Raw genomic sequence first — 17,480 nt, forward strand, 5'->3', positions numbered from 1 at the left:
GAAAAACTATAGCAAATGGGATTCCATAGTAACGCAGGTAATGTATGAATTATTTTTAAAGTAATAACAAACAAAGTACATATTATGTTCCTCCCATCCCTTTAATCCCTTAATAATTCCCTTTAAATATTTGCTAAACTATCCAACATTCTCGGTTAATAATCAACAATAAGAGGATTTAATATGTAACAACCAAAATACCCTGATTCTTTTTTTGAAAGATCTATGTGATCCTCTGTAAATAGATCTTCTGTGCGTAACCGGATCCATATCCCATTATGAGAGAGGTACTTTTTTGGAAGGACTTTACCAACGACTCACCACAAATCGGTATCGGAGCATGGATGCTGGGTAATCCTCTTGGTAGCCATTCCATCATTTATTATGGGCTATAATCGCTCTCTCTCACACACACACACAGAAACACACACTCCCACGCTCTCCTACTCCTGCTCCTGGTTCTGCCGGCGAGTGCGGGGTCCTGTGTGCTCGGTTGCACTATGCGTACGCGTAATCCTGGCTCCTGGATCTGTGAGCCCCGGGATCCTTGTGCCGCCCCCACTTGTGCTTCGATTTCAGTTTTGTTTTAATTTCTTTCAGCGTTTTTTCCACTCCTTCTTTTGGTTTCTTTTCACGACGAGGACGCGGGACAACAAATTGAGTTAATCCAAGGAAACGGAATAATAAAACAGGGGCTGCGTTTTGGGGGCAGGGGGTTCGTTCTATAAACGTTGCCTCGTCGGTTGAGATTTACGCGAGAAAGGCATTAATGAAAGGAGCAGGAAGCCGGGGAGTTTAAGGAACTTGGCTCGAGCCAAGGATGCAAGCGGAAGTTGTTTTCTCTACACGTTCTTCTCTCCACTTGCCACTCTCCACACTCCACTTTCCACTCTGCACTTTGCACTCTCCTGCTCTTCCGCTCGCTGCACTCCACTTCACTTCCTTCCTCTTTCCTTCTTTTCTTTTTCTTTTTCTTTTGTTGCACTGCACCGAAAATTTGCGAGCTTCGCCTCCGCCTGTTTTTGTTATTTCTTTCGTATTCTTAATTTAATATTTACTTTGCACTTTGTTTAACTTTTACTCGGGCGCTTTTCTTTTCATTTTACTTTTCCAATTTAAATTCCACGCCAGAAACTTTTGCCTTTGCTTTCTGCGGGGTGTGCGGCGCACGGCAGCCAAAACTTTTGCCGCTTTTCGTTTTATTTCGGGTTCAGAGGGGTTAAAGCAACTTGGCTACTTGCTACTTGCTACTTGCTGCTTGCTACATTCGACTTGGCACTTGGTGCTGCACTGATACCAGAAATTCAAATGAGCGCGGGGCTAAAACTGTCGAATTCTGCGGGCGCCCACACGATTCTCACGCCTCAAGTGGCGGTCATAATTACTGTAATTGTAATCGTAATCGCAACTGTAATTGTAATTCAATTCGCTCGGCCGCCTCTTCCACTCACTCGCAATCAGCGGCACTTGACACTCGCACACACACACACACACACACACACTCAGAGTCACGGACGCACTCCCACACAGTGACTGGAAAGCACGAGACTCGAACACCACGCGCTTTAATTGGCAACCGTTAATCGCGCTATCCAAAAAGTGTGCGAATCGGTCAGCAACGCGTGAGAGAGGGGGCGAGCAGCAGGAAGCCAAGCCAGCAAACCGAAAAACCAAAAACCGAAGACACGGCACTGGCGAGGACTAAACGGCGAATGGCCGCTCGACTCCAAAATGGGTAAGACGGACGTCGTCTCACACACTCAAACGCACTCGCCACCGCACTCACACTCAAACAGCCCGCCATCACTCAGAGAGCCCAAGAGAGCGAGTGCGAGAGAGTGTGCACTGGGAGAAATTACGGTGTGGTTGAATTATATTTTTAGACCAAGTTCTTTAAACATTTCAGAACTTGTCTTTAGAAATTCTTTTGCGTTTATAGTTTTTCCTAATTAAATGTTTAAATAATTTTTTTATTTACGTAAAAGGTACCTCTTACTGATTATTAAACCTAAATTTGAAGTCAATTTTAATATGTTCTCTTATGTATAGCTTGTGAGTTTTTTCTTCAAGTGTCCGCCCGCTGCTTAGAAATGGTGAAAGAGCACGGCGTCGGCGTGTGAAAGCCGGAGAGAGCACAAGTGTGAGAGAGCAGAGGAAAGGCAGAGAGCCAGAGCCAGTACGTGGAGTGCATGTAGCATGTAGCTGAGTGTGGAGCAATTTTCAATTCGTGTGCACTCTGAACTGCTCCACAACCCCCCTGCACTCATCCCGCTGCACTTTTTTGGGGTGGAATTGATATAGTCTTGGTGCAGTCGCAAGAAGGAGAGAGTAGGCTAGCTCGAAAGTGGCAGGCAGGCAGGAGCGAAGAGAGAGCAGAGAGCCATTTGCCGAGTGAAGACGCAAAATGGTGGCCACCGCAACAACAACAGCGACAACATCGTTGGGGTCTGGTCGCTTTTGTTGGTGCTGCAGCAGCAGCAGCAGCAGCGGCGACAACAGCAAATACAACAAGTGAGCGCTGTAAACAAAACCTGCGGTTCATGTGTTCAACACCTTGGCAGCGCTGCAGCAGCGCAGCCGCTGGCCAACGGGTGCATCCCAGGTCCATTTATTTGCTGTTGTTGGCTCTGCTGCTGCCTAGCGGAAATATTGTTGCATACCTTTCAGGGCGGCAGCGATGAGAGCTTAAGTTGAGTTAATTATTGCGAAACACAAACAAACACGTCTCCGGCATAAAAGTCGAATGTGGGATGCGAAGTGCAAAGCCGCAGAGCGTTGCGGCATCTAATTGGTGGTGCAGCCAGATGGGGCAGGTATAAGAGCTTTGTTTGGAACGAATGGGCTAAGCGGGGCAAGAGATTATATTTTGATTGTTGGCGAGTGTGTTAATCTGTGCAGTTGGTTTATTGAGGGAAAAGGGGTTCTGATCAGAATTTGGATTGGATGAAGATTTTTATAGGAGGAATTTAATTTTTTATATGAAAATTTCTTCCATAATTTATGCTTTAAAAAAGCAAACCTAAGCAAAAGGTGCACTAAATTTAGTTTTGAAAGCTTTTATATTTTAGTTTTTACTATATTATTATAAAAAATTTTTTATTTCAGCCTAAGATGGCTAGATCGAATCGGTTGTTCACGTTTCGACTTTCCCACTAAAATTATAATACAAAATCCCACAAATAAAACAACTTCAACTATTTCTTTCCAGTGCATATCTCAATTAGAGGATCCTCTCCCTATTTTCAAAACCAAAACGTAATTAAGGATCGCCCTAAGCGGATTGTTACACTAAGATCCCTGAATCCAATTGATTGCAAATAAATTGAGCATAAATTTAAGGTTCAGGGGTGAAAAAAGGTCTCCGATCTGCGATCTAAGATCCTTCACTCTCTTAGTATATTACCCAACCTCAAGGGAGAAAAAGGACATGCATGAAAAACAACTCTGGCTCTCACACGCTCTTCTGGCATCCTGAAATCCAGAGTGTTTGTGCCTGTCTGTGTGAGTGAGTTTGAGTGCCGGAACAAAGGCAACCTTCATGATATCCTCGGATGAGCATTTGGCTGGTATGCAACTTCATTCTCAGCCGCTTTTTTGCCTCTCTGCTCTTGCTACTTTCTTCGGCATATCCTTGCTCTGCTCCTGCCGGTGCTGATGCTGTTGTTAGTGTTGTTGTTTTTGTTGTTCTTGCTGTTATTTCAGGCTCTGTTTATGTACACACACACATACACTGGCACACGGAGCAACGATTACGATAACGACGCCGCACAGACGCGGCAGCGCAGCGGGCGGCAACGTCGACAGCGGAACAACTGTGTGAGCACATTGGCACATTTAACAATGGCTTATATGTACATACATACAATCGGGGTAATCCGATTAAGAACGGTACAAAAATATATTTAAAATATGTTTTGAAAAGTCAAGAAAATAAATTTCTTATATTTTTCCAAAGAACAATGTAATAACAATAAGTCTTTCCTTAATAATCTAGAAATATATGATTTTAAACACTAACATAAAGCCCAAAAATATTGTTTTGTAATTGTAGGTTTCAAATTTGGCACCTATCAAAACGAAGCAATTGAAATATCTATACTTGATGCTATTTTTTCAACCTCAACTGTACGGAACTATGTGTGGCAAACGGGACTGGCGGCTGGCAGGCGGTGCAGTGAGGCGAGGAGGCCAACTCAGCAGGCGATGCGTGTAAAAAGGATAATTTGTCAATATGTTCGTTCGTTCCGGATTTGCACGGCCTTTGCCGGCAGTTGCCAGTTGCCAGTCGCCCATTGCCATCATCATCATTGGGCCGAAATCGAATGGAATGGGCCAGGCTCCGTGTCCTGCCTTCTGGGTCCTGCCTTTGGGCCCTTGCTCTCCCTCCTGCCTCCCTTGCTTCCTCCTGCACTACCCCTGAATGCTTGCCTGAATTCCCTGCCCCTGGACTCCTGTCCTCGAATTCTTTTGTGCGCCTCTGCCGCTTATTCAATTGCTCGCTCAGTCAACGCAACCCAGCCCCCAAACTCCCACTTCGACTCCCACTTTTACCACTTTTCCCCTCCCGCTTTTCCATTTTCCCATTTTCACCCCGTCCCCCGTTTTCAGTTGGCTGCTTCCACCATTCGGTTAGCAATGGTTAATAGGGCTTAGGAGCAGAAATTATTGCCTTGTTCAGTGTGAAGCAGGCCAAATCGGATGAGTATGACCAGGATATTGCCTGCTCTTTGAGTAAGAGCTGTGTGGAGTGGAGCAGCCAGGGGAGTGGGTCGTTCAGAGGGGAGGTTGTTCTATGGGTGGAACGATAAACGTTCGATGATTGGGATGCATGGGATGCAGTCGATCCTGACCCGAGTGGTTACACTGGCCAGCAGATGAGGTTGCATATTTGGTGAACTTTTGACTCGACGGATTTAAGGTTTTAAAATTTAACTTCCGAAATTATTTTCCAATCAATTGAGTAATTGAATTAAAGTTTTTCTTTGAATTTAAATTGTAATAACTACAGCTAAAGTTTTTAATGTTGATTAAGCCTAAAAGCCTAACCTTTGCTTTACTGCTTTATAGATTTAGGATCAAGGAGTGTGAACCTGCTTAAAATTTATTAGCAGGACGAAAAAAAACAGTGTGACCATGCACTTAGTCTCTTATCTATCTTCGCCTTAGCGAAGGTTTATCCTCATACACATTGTCTGCATTTATATTGTACCCATTTTCTGGTAACCGATCTTTCATGTCCTCACTTTGCCTCCTCTCCAGCCATCAAATTTTATCCAAACTGTCCACAAAATATGGGAACTTGTTCAAAACCAATTACAGTTCAAATCTCTAGTGGCGAACACATTCCGAAAGGACGATAAGGATGCGAAGGAGGAGAAAGCGAGGGAACGAGGGAAGCAACAATCAGAAACGCCAAAGCAAAGCAAAGTCATCGCCAAAACCAATAACACAATAGACTGCCAGCCACACAGAACTCAGCTAACAATCCACCGTCGCTGTCGCCCTTCTCCCCGGGAGAACCGCAGAAGCCCTTTTTGCCCTCCCTGAACTCCACTCCCCATTCCTATGTCCTTGCCTCCTTCTCTTGCAATCCCTGTGGGCAGCCTCGAGACACTTCTGCCATCGTCGAGGACAAAACGCTGGCGATGAGATTTTAAAAGCCATTTAGAAAAACACCCTCAGACACAAAACAAATCCACAAAAATACCGACACGGATACCAGAGGATGCCACTCACACTACCACACCATCACACACACATAGTATATATATATATATATATATATATAGATATATGTACATATATAGCAACTGAAAAGCAGAGTAGTATAAACGCAAAGCTTACACAAAAGTGGCGTTAAAAATGATGCGGAAACACGATGTTCGTCAACGAGAAAAGGGCAAGGAGCGAAGAAAATGCAGAGGCAAAAGGACGAAGGGAAGGCCGAGGACATTGTCGACAATGAGCCTTCGAGCGAAAACCGCTGCTAAAACTTCACGCTTAAATATTTTTCACACCACATAGCGACAAGTTTGCCAAGACAGGCAAACAGAGGCGAAAGAGACAGCCTCTCGGCAAAGGAAAGAGACAGACAGAGAGTAAAAGAGCTGGCTAAAAATGGGGTGTGTGAGGACTTCGAAATGGCACGAAACCCAAAGGAAATGCGAGGAATGCGCGACGCGGACGGGAAAAGCGTCGAGGCAAAAGCCAGGACTGGCGAGAGTGAGTGAGAGAGAAGTGCGAAGGATGCTAAGTAGACGGCAAACGTCTAAATACCCTTTTTCGCCAGCGCCAAATACCCGGCATTCCGACAGGCAACCGCAGCTGACTTGACGAGGCAGCCAGGATCTGTTGCGGATTACGAATGCCCAATGCCTAGGTGACCTGAGGTCCACAGCGACGTCTCCTAATGGACACGTAAAGCCTGACCAAAAGACAAGTGTAAGTCCCAACGAAAGGAATTCCACAAAATATTCCTTCAAATGGAAAAAAATGTCTTAATTAATGCTGGCATGATCATTTTCAGGAATATAAGTTTTGGATCTTTTTGAAAATGAAAAGTTAGATAAAATTAGTTTTAAAGTTTTCCTTTTAAGACTCCTTCCTCTTAAGAAGTTGAAAATTAAGTGAATGCATCTATAATGTAATTAGAGTTTACTCAGAACTCTCAATCACATGAAGACTATACTAATTGTGAGCAATCAATATGCTCTCTTTGCGGTTCGTAGGGCAAACGAGCCAACGAAACCGCAGAATGGCGAGAACCCAAAAATCTAAACCGAAACACAATTGTTAGAAATTAAAAGGAAAACTTTAATCATACCCGCGGGCAGTCGCAGCAAACCGGAAAATTCGGGTATAAGGTGGGTGGCAGAACCAAAGTTCCGGGGGTCCGTTTGCAACTGTCTGAGAATACAACGAAACTTTTCCAAGTTTCCGGTCGTGTGTACAATTTTCCGTGCTCATTTCCGTAGCCATTTCCTTGGGCGCACTCACACACACACATAAAGGAACACGCACATTGTAGCACAAAAACTGTAGCTGTCCAAAAAGGAAGCAGCAGCAGTCGCCAGTCAAGGAAAACTCAGCAACCAAGTCGCCCAGAGTCGCACAATTGTTGTTCTAAGGACGAAAAGGACTTGCAGGCAAACTTCCACTGGAGGTCAGCGGGCGTCGGGTGATGGCCGAAGGAGTGAAAAGTGCCTGGATGCACAGCATACACATGTAGCGATTACTGCTCTCAGTTCCACCCCCCTCCCAAAAAAAAAGGAGAAAGCCAGCGAGTCAAGTTAGTACAACTGCAACACTCTCTGTCTCTCTCTCTCTATTGAGTACAGTGGAGCTTCTTTAAGAGGAAATGCTTATGGAAATGGTATTAAATTAAAGCAAAACAAAGTTCAAAGGGTACTCTATGCATAAATCAAATATAAATACATAATATAAATATATATAAATATTTATATTATATAACATCTTTGGCCTTTTATTTTAGAAATATCTTACTTTTCACGCTAAAATTCCGAACTGGTTTTGGGTGCAGCATAACAGATTTTACTATTTTGAAGCCATATTATAAAACCCAACATATTTTATAGGGCAAAGTCTTAACAGAACCTCTAAAATTAAAGTTTTCGAATGAGTTTTTCTGAATACTTTCCCTAACCTTCAAAGTTTTAATAGAATTACAGGTGTGCCGACTGTAGCTGCATATCAGCCTTCGTAGAATTTGGAGAACTTTTCCCCGACTTCCTCTGCCGCTGACAGACATCACAGAGGGGTGGAGAGGTGAGGAAGGGGCAGAAGAAACTGCTGAGCTGAGATGAGATGGAGAGCTGAATTTTTGCATGCTATGCTAGCAGGATGCTGCGGTGCTGTCCTGTGTGCACAGTCAGTCAATCAATACGTCAGTTGGGCTCATCAAAAATTCCAATCACAAATTGGCAGAGAGTTGGAGGGGAGGCGGCGGCAGTACCATTTTCCACCCATTTCCATTCCTTCCACCTTCCTCGCTTGATTTCCCGCACTTCCTGGGGCCAGGTCGTGAGGCTGTGGTGGTCGCAAGTCAAGCGCAGGCCCAAGAGCAGGACCTCCACTCACTTGACTGACCTCCGGGTGGACTGACGGAGGCTGCTGGGATAGCAGCCTGTCCGGGGGCGTAGGCAATAATGGCATTTAAATGCAGGGTCACGTATCAATTTACTTGGTTATTAGTTACGAGCCCTCGCTTTGGTCTTCGTCGAGAGTCTGTCCCTCTCTGACCCCTCTCGATATCCAGATGCGTGTGTGTGTGTGTGGCCCCCACTTGCCCCTTTTGAACCCATGGGCAAATCCGAGCTGAGCGCTCAGTTTGTTGCTCTTTTCGCCCGCTTTGCCAGCCGCTCATAACGGATATGGCTTTGTGCTAAACTGACAGCACAAGCTCCGCACCTGACCTCCACAGTCACCCACTAAGCCCACGTAGAGCCCAGAGCCACCCCACCGCCGTGCCACCACCACTGCACCACATCCTCCCCTGCTCCCAAAGAGCATTTACAGTCAAAAGTTTTTCACTTTTCAAGTTCTCGCTCTCGGTGCACGGTGCTCGGTGCTCGATGTTCGGTGTTCGGTGCTCGGTAATTGGGTGGTTGGGTCTCCTGCTCTCAGTGGTTCCACACCAGGCTCTCTCCTGCATTGGATGCACCAGCCGAGGAGCATCTATATCCCAATCCCAACCCCGTTTTGGTTGCAGTTTCGGGCTCAAGGAGCAAACTAGCAGCAGGCCATCTTCCAGCCGAGCCTTCATACACGAGTCGTGGCCAGGAGATGAAGCCTTCGGTTCACCCAGCTGAGAGAGTTAAAGGGAAACAGAGTCCTGGCGGGAAAGAGACAGAGACAGAGGGAGCCGGAGAAGGCAGGCAGAAGAGAAGAGAGGACCAAAGCTATGTGGATAGGTGACGGGTAGGCAACATCAGCAGCAGCAGCAGCAGCAACATGCAATGTGCAATGTGCAACAGCAACAGCGGCAGCAGCAGCAGCGTAACAATCTGCGATACACAGATAAGTGCACTGAGGGAAATTGTTTAAAGAACTGGGTTAAGGCAGGTTTTTATTATTATAAAAAGTTTAAAACCTTCCTCTCTCCTGGGCTTAAAAATAATTCTATATTTGAGATAATTTATATAACCTGTGCAACAAGTGGTTAGAAGATAAAATTAAGGTATAATATCGATTGAATATTGCAAATATTTCAGGAATTTGTTCAGTGATTTCAATGAGATATATATATATATACCGATATAATAAATAATAAACTCCCTGAGTAGAATTTCTCGCAGTGTCCTTGCCTACAAAAAAAATTATTGGTTGAATTCGGCTTTCCATCGATACCTTGACACAGGCGTCAGAGCTTTGGGAGCGGGTGCACTCACACAGAGATCCCCTGTTGGTCGGGGTTATAAAAAATATTTGCAGGCTACAAGGAGGGAGTAGGAGGAGGTGCAGGAAGCAGGAAGCAGGAACTGTGCACAACACAACTTCCGACGTCGACACCCAGCGTCAATATTCCTACAATGGCGGAACGCAGCCTCGTCGTAGTCCTCGCCATTGCCATCGCCATCGGATTCGCCTCGTTTCCTGCCCAGTGGGTGGCAGTGCTCCCGCGGTGCTCCTGTTCCTGCTGCATTCTGCATGTAGAGCGGAATTTCCGGTCTAACCTCACAGCGCCCAAGCGGAAATACAAGCGGATTAGCTTTTAGATTTATATACTAACAAACACCGATTAGACAGGTGGCCAGGGGTGGCGGGTAGTCCCTGATCCCAGAGAGAAATGATGAGAGAGGCCCATGGAAAACGAGCAAGGAGTAGTTGTTGCCAAAGGGGGCTTCCCAAAGAGAAATGGAGAGAGCTGCAGGGCTGCGAGAAAAGTCAACCGAGAGAGATAGAGAGAGAGAGAGAAAGAGAGAGAGAGGGAGTTGGGATGAGGCCAATGGAGAAATAGAGAAATAGTTAGAGGGAGAGAGCTCTTCTCTTTTTCCCAGCTTTGTTTTTGTTGCTCCTGCTGTCGCTTTTGGCATTGCATTTTAGTGTTTCCTGCTCGAAGTTCAAATGTGAGAATATTTTCCTATTTTCCTTCCCTCTCTTTCTATCTGTGTTTACCTTTCTCCCTCTATGTGTGTGTGTGTGTGTGTGTGGGTAGCATGTTGGTGTTAATTTTTCAGATGCCAGCAAACTTTGGGTTATTTTCCAACTAATAGAGCGTGCACTCAACCAACCCGAAATCGAACTGAGAAATTCAAGGCGAAACTATTTTACGAGCATTTTTGTTGCTGTTTCAATTTTTTTGTTTTTGTTTTGGTTACTGGTTGTGTTTTTGGTTGTGCTTTGGCTACCAAAGTCCAATATTGCACTGCTTGTTAAATTCCAAAAACTGGAAAACAAGAATACAAATGGAAAATTTAAAATATTTTCTGCCTAAAAAGTCAAACTAGAAATCGTTTTTGAGTTATTTTTACATTGGATTTTTAAGTGGAGCTAGTTCATTATTTAAAGCAGTTCCTAAAATATTAAAATGGAATATTTGTATTATAATAATGCTATATTCTATATATTTTGCTGTGAAAAATATAATAAAATATAGTAGTACATAGTTTAACTCCTAATTAATTGAGAATTTCGCTTAAATAAATATAATGTTTTTCAAAGATTTCAATCATATGTTCAAAACTCAACTCGAAAAAACACAGATTTCTGAAGCAAACATAATTTTCAAACGAGAAGTGTTTTAGTTTCAAATCAAATTAAGGACAAGCTAACTTTTCTTCCCCCCAGATATATCCTTTTGAGAAAATTTCAAGCTCTACTAATTCCCCTTAGTTTTATTATTTGTGTGTGCATTCTAATTCCTTCATGAGGATACAACTTTGCAGGGGCCAGGAGTACAAGAAGAAGTCTGTTTTACCTTTTACCTGCAAAAATCCCAGACATACTATTTGTTCTATATACTCTATTTTACATATATATGCTGCACAGTACACAATATATATACAAATATATAGATATAAAGCATTTTTTGTGCGCTACTTGGGTATGCTTGATGCTCCAAGGAAATGCTTTGCCACCTTAAAAAATGCAATGAAAGTCGTCGTCAAATTGTCATAAAAATGCGATAACTTTGTTTTGTTGTTGTGGCGAGGAGTGTGTGCTTGTTATTGTTGGCATCGCTTTTTTTTGCTTTTGTTTTTTATTTTGTTGGTGTTAGTGTTGATGTTGTTGGTGTTGTTGTTGGTGTTGTTGCTGGTGTTGTTGGTGTTGTGTTAGTGTGTTCTTTGTGGAATTTTCAGTGTTACTGCGGCTGTGGCCGGGGGTGTTGTCGTTTTGCCAACTACGAGAGCATGATAAATTTTTACGATGTTGCCATAACAATAAACCGAGCTTCGGCTGCGGCTCCGGCATTCCAGCGGCATGTGAAAAGCGCGCGCGGAAAATGCAGAACGTGAAAAACTAATAAAAATCTGCTGCTGCTGGGAAGCTGCGAAAACTTTTATGGCCAAACTACGCGTTCCATCACAACGCAGCACGAAAAAAAGGGGTAGAAAAAGTGGGCGGTGGGATGGAAAAGCGGGGCGTGCTGGGTGCAAATGTGAAAAGTGCAAAAATAGCTCAGGTGCAGGAACGGATAAGCGACCAAATCGTCAAAAGGGCTGCGCTTCAGGGGAGGCGGAGGGGCTAAGGGAGTTTTCCGCTTTTCCACCGGCATAGCTGACTTTTGTGTCAAACATGGCAGCTCTATACCTCCCTTCCCCCCGGTGGCGCAACCTTATTCCATCAACTTGCGTTATCCTGGAAAGTTTTTAAAGCCGAGGGGAAAGTAAAAGAAAAAAAGGTGAAAAAATAATATTTTGTATGACAATGAACGATTATTTTTCATAAAAGTGCGAACTTTGATTGACAGAATCACAGGGAGGCAAGGAGATAAGCTGACATGGAAATATATATTCTTATATATATTTTCTTGAAGCAAAATGGCAACTATAAACTATCACGTAAATAATGTGTCCTAAAAAGAAAGTTTAGTACATAAATATTGGTCTTCAGCTAATAAAAAGTATATATCCTTTATTTTGAGGGCAAAAAGAAAGAAAGAAATACAAGAAATATATAAGCTAGTAAGCTTAGGTATTTCGTTTTTAGTTCCCAGATATTGAATTTAAGTTTAATAAATATTAAATAATTATTAATTTTAAAGTAGAAAAAATATTTAGAAGTCCAAATGAAAAGTTCCTTGCCTTATTTTAACTCATTTCAATGCAATCTAAGTAATTTTTATATTTTAAGGTTCCCTTAACTGGTTCTAATTTAATTTTAAACTTAAATTGTATATTTTTTAGTACTAAGTTATATCTTCCTTATTTTACCTTCCTTACAGCTTCTTTATATGTATTTTTCTTCACTTTTTCCTCAAAATCCGCTCTAGAACGATTATTCCAAAAATCGTAGCATACATTTCAGGGCAAATGGTAAATCCCAACCTTTAGTAATCCTGCTCTTTCCTACGATTGCCCCTTTTGCCAATCAATCAACCAAGTCACGAACTGAGTGCTCGTTTTACATAAACTTTTTTTGGTTTTTGGACCTGGCACAAATGCATACAAACACACATACTAGAAGGTAGAGTGTGTGTGGAGGAAGATATAGCCAAGTTGATGTCACCAAATCATGAAAATAGGCTCAGCCACTGTCGGATTTTTGGGATGCGTTTTTTGAAGGGGCAAGGGACAGGGACAAGGGCAGGGCCAGTAAACCCCTTGTTTGGCTTTGGGATATTTTTGGATTTTGGTTTTGCAAATGGATTTATAACCCCTTGTGTGATTTTATAGGCCCTTAAGCCATTGTTCAAATAACCCGGCGTGCCAAGCCACCAATTCTCCCCTGTCAATCCTGCATATCCTACGTAACCATCCCCCGCCCTTGCCCAGTTTGTTGACTGACTGGCAATCCTGGATTCATGCGTATCCTTCTAATGATATTTGAGCAACGGATGTGTATGTAAAACCAATAATAAGACGACCACACACACACACACACACAGGGCTCAGGGAAATGGTAGGCGGTGGTTGCCAATGGCTAGAAGGACGAATCGATAGGATGGCTACGTGGCTGGGGGTCCTGGTAACCGGGGGTGGTGTGGTGCGTTCAGGCCGAAATGGTTAACAAGTGGTGCGTGTATCAATTCAATTGAATTTGCAAATGTTGTTGTTGCCCACTGATGCATGAAGGACCCATGGCCAGGAGCACCAGCAGCAGCAGCAGCAGCAGCAGGATCAGGAGTAGGAGTAGGAGCACCAGCCGCATCATTATCATCATCAGCAGCAGCAGCCAACTGAAGTATTTTATGATGTATCCCAATGCCACTTGATGTTTGTCTTTCGATTTGGATGGGCAAAGGGAAGGATATCGAATCCTGCTCAGAGGATTTATCCATCCAGTGCTCAGGGGGTTGGAATTCGTTGGAGTACTTGCCAAAAAATAAATAAGAAGAAAGCTGGAAAGGAATACTCCAAGGAATACATAACCTTCGATAGCCTCGAATATTCAACAAAATGCTCAAGATACACTAAGGAAAAAAGCTGCGAGGCAGATAATAAATTAAGGTTATTAACTTATAAATATATCTTTTAAACAATTTTCTTTTGTGTATTTCCACCTTTAACCTTCATTCTTTTTCTTCTTTTTTCTCGTAACCTTATTTTATTTTAAAAAGAAATATTTTTCCTTGCCGTAATCTGCTTTTGGTCTGAACGATTTCAACACTTTTTCGCTTAAGCAAATGAGCGTTAATTAAAAAATCGTGAGGCGGCACAGAGCTCTACAAAAGAAAATTAAGGAATGGGGTAATAAATACCATTCAACAACAACAATAACAACAACAACAACAACAACGAAGGCAACCAGCAATCGGAAACAACGTGGCAAGCGGGCAAAGCAATGGCAACAATTCAATTAAAATGCCAAAGGGGCCTCCCCTCATCGAATGGCATGCAAAGTGCTCAGGGGAGCGAAATTAACCCCTATAAACTCCGTAATATGCTCAAAATGATGCACTTAAAAACACATTAATCACATCGACAATTATGCCGGACGCATGCAGGCGCTGCTCTTGTATGCGTAAGCGACAAAGTGAGGTGAGTGCATGGGGGGGAGGGGATGGGAGTTGAAGAAAAGAAGCCGCCGCCGACACGTGCTTTTAAATACTCTCAGCTTACCCCGAAACTTCTGTGAAAATGGGAGAAAATTAACAAGAAATGCAACCACCATGAAAATGAATAAAAAAATACCACAGAACACAAAGAACACACGTAAAAATGGTATAATAAAAGAGGTCTATTTAATTGGTAATAAATATTTCAATTGGCTATAAGAAAAATATCGTTTTCGAAATTATATTTGCCGAAATGCAATCAATTTTAAAAGTTAAAGAAGTCTTAATAATGTAGACGACTAAGAAAATTTCAATTTGCTACGTTTTTTAATACCATATTTCTAATTTTACAACCATTAAAACACTTCATTAAAAAATAACATAAAAAAAACAGACGAATCCTGACGATTTTATATGCAACTATTTGAAAACAAAGATATTCATCTAATTATTTTTAATTATTGAATAATCTGCCTTTTTAAGGTATAAAACTAATAAATAACCTATCGATATTTATGTTTTAAGTAGTATTTATCATAATAACGATGTATATACATCTAAAAGTTTATAAGATATATAAATTTTGCAATAAATAGAGCATCAAGATATATCTATTAAGTTTATCGCAATAAACGACTCACCTAATATGCATTTTAGATCAAATTAAATAAATAAAATGAAGATTTTTACCAACAGCTCCCATAATACCCAAATATTAACATCTAGATAAGATACGATATCAAAATAAATTATACATATATATTTCAATTAATTCTATTGATTCTCCCTCTGTTATTTCTCACAGTGCACACCGACTGGACCCCATTGCACGCAGAATTCAAAGCATAAAAGCTTTCGTGTCGTCATTAAAAACTGTTTTTGCTAATTAAGTGCTCAATTGAGCATTCAATTTCACACACACACACAAAAAGCCGGCACAGGGGATGGCCAAAGAGAGAGAGGAGTAAGAGAGTGCAGAGCCTGGGTGAAGTGGGCCAAAAAGGGGGTTAAGATGGTGGGGGGAGGAGGGGAGAGTGGATGGAGAGAGTACACAGGCAAACACAACAGCGAAACAGGGTAAATAACCACCCAAGCAGAACAAAAGCAACAACAACTGTTAAAGAAACCCAGAAACAGAAACAGAAAACCAAAGCAGAAACAGAAATATCAACAGCCCCCCTCTGTAACCCAACCCCCCACCTCACCCACCATCACCACATCCTCATCCTTCTCCTCCCCCTTGCCATTCTTCACCTACGGCCAAGGCAAACGGAATGAAATGAACGAAAGTATAACAAAGTTGGTTTATTTGCTCAGTTAATGCAAAATGATTCCCCCGGGGAGTGGTGGTGGTGGAGTCAGCGGTGCAAGTGCACAGTGGTGATTGCCATCAAATTCTACATACAGTGGGCCTTGGTTTAGGAATAATGGAAACAAGAAAAGCATTTCAAGTATCTGAGTAAAGTCAGTTAACAAACCAAGAAAATATTTATAATCCTACAGGTAATTCAAATTTGTACTTAAACCATAACTTTTGAACAGATTCTTTTACATTTCTTATATTATAAAACAACATCCTATCTCAGTAAATATACAGAAACGTAAAAATACAAGTTTTTAAAAATATCAAATGACAAATCAATTTATAATAGATTTAAAATCAATTCAAAAGGAATCTAAAAGTGTTTAGATCCTTTCAAAACATTCACAAAATGTTTGATATGATATCTCGTTTAATCTTTTGTATATCTTTCAAATCACATATTATGATATCACAATTTCTTTCGGTGCATCAAAGCAAAAACCCAAAAATCACAATGGGCACCAGCCACGATAGAGCAAATGAGTGCTCAGGGGAGTGGGCAATAAAAATGAGTAAGGGAAAACACAAACAGAACCCGGGACTCGACATAAGGGTAAACACGATTCAATAAAATTACGCTGAAAAGTATGCAACAGAAACAAGCAAACAAAGTGCTCCTCCGTGGGCGAAAGTGGGGGGGAGGAGGACCAGTGAAAGCTGGTCTGAGCTCATAAAGCAAACAGTTACTAGGCGCTGACGAAGAACTGAATAAACTGGGAATGAATGCCAAAGCAAACGTGGCGAAAAAAAGTGCAAAACAGCTGCAAACACGAAGAGTAAGAAACACAAAACCAAAACCGACAAAATGAAAAACAAAAAATAAAAAGAAAACGAAACAAAACACAAGTACGCCAAAGGAAACGAAGAGAAAAAGTACTTAAAAAGCTCACAAGCAAATATTTATAACAGTAAATCACTTTGGCGCTAGCACACATACACAAACAGACGGGTGCAAAAGTAGGTGGGGCAAGTGAAAAGTGCAATAAAAGCAGCAACAATGGGCACACTGAGAGAATTAGTAGATGAAAGTTATACAATTTTTAAATCCTAAGTAAAGAAGTTAATTCTTTTTTCTTCAAACATATTTCGATAACAATGTTTTTCAAAAAGAACCTTCTTCTAAAACAACTATAAAAATTAGAAAATAAAATATGTAATAGCATAGATTTTAATTAAGCTTTTTAATTTAATAACAATTTGTAACATTTTCTATAAATCTATTAATACTATCGAAATAATCCACAAATATATCGCAATTTTCCCCGCGTGCACTTACAGAAGCGAAGCGCTACACAAATGTTGTTGAATGTCTGCTTCTGTTACTGTAACTGTTTCTCAACAAGGACCAACTGGCAAATATTTAAATTCATGCGCTAAAGCACACAATAAAAACGTAAACAAATACAAAGTAAATATGGCGGCGACAGCAACAACAAAAAGAGCGGAAAAAGGAAGCCGGAAAATCGCGTAGTTCGTGTCTTGGAGCCTTCAACTCCTTCCACCATCTCAATATCCTTCCGTTCATCCTTCCTTTTCCCCGAGTTGCACCACTCTGGGGGTTGATAAAATTCAAAGTCAGTCTCCGTTATGTGTATGCGAGTCCTTAGTTGTTGTCAAGTTTTTTAATTAAATTTGCGACTGCAATTTTTGCAAAAACAAAAAAAAAAAACTAATAATAAAGACTTGCAAGTTGAGAACCCAAAAAGTTTTAGCATAGGAATTAGCTGCAAAAAGGGAGCAACAATAAGATTATCCTTGGCCAACAACTTTTTCCCTTGAAAGTAGAAGATCTCATAAACCCGGTTGGCTAATAAAAATCTTTTACATTCTATACGGGGGGACCGGCAGGAGAAAATGCAATTTGAATATTGAAAAGTTTGTGCAAATAAATGCACTGCATTTTTCAGGCGAGAACCAAAAATGTAAATATTTTTTTGCTGA

General features: G+C 41.7%; 1 protein-coding gene across 7 annotated transcripts in view; it reads right to left on the reverse strand.

Moving 5' to 3' along the window:
- The window catches only part of px (MAP7 domain-containing protein plexus), a 102,882-nt gene that overhangs the window by 42,359 nt on the left and 43,043 nt on the right, over positions 1-17,480 (reverse strand). The window contains exon 1 of one of the 7 annotated variants that reach the window (XM_086828531.1): positions 322-3,872. The exons of the other annotated variants lie outside the window; for them this stretch is intronic. Within the exon in view, the coding sequence (XP_086684657.1) occupies positions 322-379 (58 nt within the window). The 5' untranslated portion in view covers positions 380-3,872. Of the gene's footprint in view, positions 1-321; positions 3,873-17,480 lie in introns of those variants that run through there. 7 annotated transcript variants of the gene reach the window in all.

The sequence above is a fragment of the Drosophila serrata genome, unplaced genomic scaffold, assembly GCF_035046125.1.
Source record: "Drosophila serrata isolate PLE 108 unplaced genomic scaffold, ASM3504612v1 contig_184, whole genome shotgun sequence".
In the NCBI taxonomy this organism is placed as follows: domain Eukaryota; kingdom Metazoa; phylum Arthropoda; class Insecta; order Diptera; family Drosophilidae; genus Drosophila; species Drosophila serrata.